We start from the raw sequence: 6,000 nt of genomic DNA, 5'->3' as shown, positions 1-6,000 counted from the left end.
CAATGAATATGGTTCTACTTTTCTGTGCTGGCTCCATGTTTTGGGGATCTCTAGTGCAAGATGCTTGGTGGGTGTGTTGAATTTTTCAATTCTCAAATTCTGAACATGTGGGGTACTAAGAGGTTGTAACATGACTTGGGAATTCAAAATATATTTGGGTTAAATTCACATGATTTAGTTTGCATGGTAAATAAAATGTGTGTAACATTGCAAAGAAATCATTAAAAATGATTGCCACGTACTTGCAGTTATATTACAGTATATATATTTATTTTATCTATATAGTATACATATTTTATATTTCCTGACATTTTCTGAAGGTAAAACTAAAATTCTTTGGTTTTCCCAGTTTATAGACCAGTGGGAGGGGTTGAGACCTTTAGAACAGTAGTATACACTTGTTCACACTAATATTTTTTGAGAGGGGGGATTCCCATCATCTCCCTAAAAGAGAAAACAGGCTTACTTCCAAGTAAATGTGCACAGGATCAAGCTATAATCCTATGCACACTTCCTTAGAGAGCAAGCCCCACTGAACTCAAGCCTTCTTTTAACGTTACCAGGACTAGGGCTAGGGAGACCTGACCTGAAATCACACAGGCCACGAAGCTCAAGTCCTTTCTCAGGCTAGTTAGCCCAATCCCACCTCACAGAATTGTTGGGAGAAGACTGGAGGGCAGTGGTGGTAGGTGTGTGTGCGCGTGCAGAAAAGAAAAGAACCCAGAGCTTCTTATTTGCATTTCAGTCATTCATTTTATTGCCATTTATACTGATGTAGTTTCAAACGGGACGAGGGGCGTCACGTGTTGAGATCCCGGCATTGCAGTGAGTAGGGCCCCTTGCAACTCCACAATTTTAGAATTCACTGCCCCAACTCCCCATCTCGTCCTCACAACAACCCTGCGAGGTAGGTGGAAGCTGACAGCTTCTTTGAGGAAGGGCGAACACTACACGAGGGTAAGCAAAGATAAATCTCCGTGGGCTGCTAGGCAGCCAAAAAAGAGCCTACAGCGCTCAAGCCTCCTCCTTGCAGCAACGCCCCCCCCCAAAAAAAACTTCAAAAGCCTCCCAGCATCGACGAGACAGTCCTCGTCACGTGACTGCAATGACGCGGCGGGAACGTCATCGGAGGTGACGGGGTGCAGCCGCGGCGGCCGAGAATGGGATTCCGCGGTATGCACGAAAAACCTCCCTTCTCTTTTCGCAGAACTACAACAACGGCGACGCAGCCGAAGTCAGGTGACCTCGCGCCACGTGACCGTGCTCGGGTGTGGGGGAGTGGAGGCCTCGCGCCGCTCGCGCCGGGGCTGACAGGATTTATGACAGGAGCCGGGAGGCGGCAGAGCAGCGCTGAGGCGACGCGGCTGCTCCTTCGCGCAGAGGCTGGAAGCGCGGCAGCCCCGCCGGCCGGCCGTTCATTCATTCATTCGTTCAACCGGCGAGGCTCGTCCCGTCCCGCCCTGTCCCCGGCTCAGCGCAGCGTGCGAGGATGACCTGGCGGCTGTGGGGCTTCGCGCTGCTGGGCTGCAGCCTGGCCTCGGCCAGCGGCGTTTACCGGCTGGACGACGCGGTGGGGCTCGCCTCGGAGTTCGACGGCATCGGCGCCCTCAGCGGAGGCGGGGTAGGTTGAGCGGCCGCTACCCCCGGGGGAAGGTGGGGAGGTGTCTGTAGGCGCCTCACCCCGGTCCATGAGGGTCCGCGCGCGGGAAATGCTTGTGTGTGTGTGTTGAGAATCCTATAGAACTGCAGCGTTGGAAGGGACCCCCAAGGGTCATCCAGCACAATATAATAATAATAATAATAATTAATTTAGTTATACCCCGCCCAGCTGGCTGCATTTTCCCAGCCACTCTGGACGGCTTCCAACAGAATACAGTGGTACCTCGGGTTACATACGCTTCAGGTTACAGACTCCGCTAACCCAGAAATAGTGCTTCAGGTTAAGAACTTTGCTTCAGGATGAGAACAGAAATCGTGCTCCGGCGGTGTGGCAGCAGCAGCAGGCCCCATTAGCCTAAGTGGTGCTTCAGGTTAAGAACAGTTTCAGGTTAAGTACGGACCTCCGGAACGAATTAAGTACTAAACCCGAGGTACCACTGTATTAAAATACAATAATCTATTAAACATTAAAAGCTTCCCTAAACAGGGCTGCCCCTTGCAGTGCAGGAATCTCAGCCATAAAGCATCCAGGGCAGCTGGCCCACCCAACCTCTGCTTAAAACCGTTCCCTGTGTATCTGTTTGCTTTGTAACACAACCCCAACCTCGAATAAAAACAATTCAAACAAAAACACCCTCTGTGCAAGGAGGGAGATGGTTACGCAGTCGAACAGCTCTTCTGGTCAGGAAGTTCTTCCTGATGTTTAGTCGGGAGGGTTATTGTTCCAGTCCGTTGCTACATTACACATTTTTGGTTTTTGGTTTTATATTATGAACCGCTTTGTGATCCTCGGGCGATGGGCGGTATATAAATTTAATAATAACTAATTAACAGAGGTGTACTTAGGGGGTTGGTGAAACTGGCCTCTGGTTCGGGGTGCAAGCCCAGGTGTGTGTGTGTGTGTGTGCAACAAACACCTATCAGATTATGGAGTGTATGATTTTTACATTTTACAGTATAGAGATATAAACAGTAACTCCATAATTTTTCTTTTTTTTCTCTTCTAGGCTACTTCCCGGCTTTTGGTGAATTACCCAGAACCTTATCGCTCTCAGATTTTGGATTATCTTTTTAAGGTAAGTGCGACATTGCTGTTCTTGTAGACTTTGACCTAGGGCAGTCATTGAATCAACCTCTTTTTGACCTTTTTTATTTCTTTTAAGAAATGTATTAGCCGTCCAGCCTTGTTAGCTATCCTAGGGTGTGTTGCATTATAAAACATCACATAAAAATAGTCGAACCAGAGCACATAAAATGCATCATCAAAATTCCATATAGGTGTTTCTATCCTGGGTGTCAACTGACTTTCTCGACCTCTCCAAGTCGTTGGAACAAATATGTCTTTAGTTGGCACTAAAAAGAAAGTAGGGATGCGGGTGGCGCTGTGGGTTAAAGCCTCAGCGCCTAGGACTTGCCGATCGAAAGGTCGGCGGTTCGAATCCCCACGGTGGGGGTGCGCTCCCGTTGCTCGGTCCCAGCGCCTGCCAACCTAGCAGTTCGAAAGCACCCCTGGGTGCAAGTAGATAAATAGGGACCGCTTACCAGCGGGAAGGTAAACGGCGTTCTGTGTGCTGCACTGGCTCGCCAGATGCAGCTTGTCACGCTGGCCACGTGACCCGGAAGTGTCTGCGGACAGCGCTGGCTCCCGGCCTATAGAGTGAGATGAGCGCACAACCCTAGAGTCTGGCAAGACTGGCCCGTACGGGCAGGGGTTCCTTTACCTTTACTTTACTTTAAAAAGAAAGTAAGGCGGATCTCAGCCATACTTGTGAGGAAGGGTGTTTCATAACTGACGTGGCACTTAGTGCTCTGGCAGCTACGTTCTGGACTGCCTTCAGGAGCTGCTCCATCTGTTAATGTGCTGACAGGTATTCTTTACTGTACTTATATTCTTATAAAACCTGTATGCAGTGCTTGATATCATGACCCAAACCTTATCAGTGCATTCATATCAACTTTCATTTTTTCTGCCATGGTGTATGCTTGATGTTTGCTTTATACATCTGGCAAATAAGATGTAAGAATTTGAGCTAGGATGTTTTTCTTATTCTGACCCCCCCCCCTGCCGCTTACTGTCGTGTTTATTGGCATTGATAATACTAGTCAAATAGCTTGTGGAAGCTTAGTGGCTGCTTAACTGTGACAAAGTGCTGCAAATTCATGTTGCAGTTGGGCTTGTAAATATTCTCAAGACAGGACCATCAGCGAAGCCTCAAACTCTCACTCCGTGAAACTAAGATGTACTGCTTTTCATTTCAACATTAAGAATGTTGATGAAAGACTGCAGTTCAGAATAGAATGTGAGAAATGTACTTACAGAAACAGCCTGGGTATTTGGGCAATGCTGAAGTGGTGAAGGAATATGGTGAGCAGCACAGTGCTGGGGCTTTTTCAGAGCAAGAATAATGTCTTCTTCTGGAGTGCTTAGGAAATTTATGGTCTTTCCTGGTAAATGAAATGGTAAATGATAACGAGGCTTTCAAGATTATTTGTGCTGCTTGTGACAAAATGGTGTTGAGGAATATGATAAGCTTTTTATTTCTTTTCAGGCAAAATTCTTATTAGTTCAATTTATTGCTTGCCTTTCATCAACAGGTTCCAGGGTGCGCTTCAACAACTTAAAATACTATATTAAAAATAGTTTAACACCAATTGCAGTCAAAAGAACAGAGTGAAGTACGTCAAAGGCCATGGTGAAGATGTGCATCTTCAGCATGCATGAGAAACTGTATAATAAAGGTGCCAAATGCACCTCTATGGGGAGGGAATTCCACAAATTAGGGACTAATACAAATAATGTCTTCTCCTAGGCTGCCCTCGCACAACCTTCTGAGGGCAGTGGAACTACCAAGAAGTGGGATACAAATGGGAATGATGGAGAAACTGAAACCCTTTATTGGAAGATGTGGAATAAATATACATATCCTCCATGATCATATTTTTTTTCAGTTTCAAAGTTTATTGATCGGAGCAGAAAATAACAAGAATAGTTAAATCAAACAGTTTAGGGGAAAAACCTTAGTTCAAACTATTCCCAATAATGGTACAATCTAATCAAAGTACAAGAAAAAAGTTAATAAGATAATATTTTAAAATTCAACTAAGTGTTTCGATATATGTATTTTGCTACAAAGCCATAGTACATCGCACAAAACAGTCTACAGCCTCAATGTTATTGTTGATGACTTGGAGTGAAATTCAAATTTCTGCATCCTGTGTATCCCCCCCCCCCCCGCTCCTGCCCTGTAGAGTTCCCCCATCAGGTCAGGTTAGCCCTGTTGTTGATGCTGGAGAATAAATTTCTAAGTAAGAGGTTTACAAAAAAACCAAGGTCTTTAACATTTTCTCAATCAGATTGGCAGGGCAGAATTGTCATTTAATAATAATAATAATAATAATAATAATAATAATAATAATTTTTATTTATACCCCGCCCTCCCCAGCCAAGGCCGGGCTCAGAGCGGCTTACAAGCAATAATAAAAACAAGTTAAATGATTACAACTTAAAAACAAAATTAAAAATACAACATTAAAATATTGAAACATTAAAATATTAAAATGTAGCCTCATCGCAGGAGGAGAAGGAAAAGAAAAAAGAAAGAGAGGGAGGGAATCAAATTGGCTCCAAGTCAAAGGCCAAGCGGAACAACTCTGTCTTACAGGCCCTGCGGAAAGAAATCAATCCTGCAGGGCCCTGGTCTCATGAGGCAGAGTGTTCCACCAGACCGGAGCCAGAGTTGAAAAGGCCCTAGCTCTGGTTGAAGCCAATCTAACTTCCTTAGGGCCCGGGACCACTAGGGTGTTGCTATTTATGGACCTTGAGGCTCTCCGTGGGGCATACCGGGAGAGGCGGTCCCGTAGGTATGAGGGTCCTAGGCCGTGAAGGGCTTTAAAGGTCAAAAGCAGCACCTTAAATCTGATCCTGTACTCCACCGGGAGCCAGTGCAGCTTGCAAAGCACTGGGTGAATATGCTCCCATGGCAGAGACCCCGTGAGGAGCCTCGCTGCAGCATTCTGCACCCGCTGGAGTTTCTGGGACAGCTTCAAGGGCAGCCCCGCGTAGAGCGAATTACAGTAGTGAAGCCTGGAGATGACCGTCGCATGGCTCACTGTGGGCAGGTCAGGGCGGGAAAGGTAAGGGACCAACTGCTTGATGCGGCGAAGGTGGAAAAATGTTGCCTTGGCTGTTGCTGTAACTTGCGCCTCCCTGGAAAGGGAGGCGTCAAGGATTACACCCAAACTCTTAACGGAAGGCAATGGCACTAATTGGGCCCCCGCAAGAGAAGGGAGTTGGTCCCTCATCCCCATGCCATCCCGACCCAGCCATAGGACCTCTGTCTT

General features: G+C 46.5%; 1 protein-coding gene across 3 annotated transcripts in view; it reads left to right on the top strand.

The window, feature by feature from the left end:
- The first annotated feature begins 824 nt into the window (after positions 1-824).
- The window catches only part of GALC (galactosylceramidase), a 43,217-nt gene continuing 38,041 nt past the window's right edge, over positions 825-6,000 (top strand). Inside the window, exons 1-2 of one of the 3 annotated variants that reach the window (XM_083614406.1) lie at positions 825-1,621; positions 2,667-2,735. In XM_083614406.1, coding sequence (XP_083470532.1) covers positions 1,490-1,621; positions 2,667-2,735 — 201 coding nt within the window. In that variant the 5' untranslated portion in view covers positions 825-1,489. The remainder of the gene's footprint in view (positions 1,622-2,666; positions 2,736-6,000) is intronic. The other 2 variants (XM_083614407.1, XM_083614408.1) reach the window with 2 other exon arrangements.

Source organism: Podarcis filfolensis, assembly GCF_964270895.1.
Source record: "Podarcis filfolensis genome assembly, chromosome: 1".
NCBI lineage: Eukaryota > Metazoa > Chordata > Lepidosauria > Squamata > Lacertidae > Podarcis > Podarcis filfolensis.
This window is presented reverse-complemented; position numbering and strand designations above follow the sequence as displayed.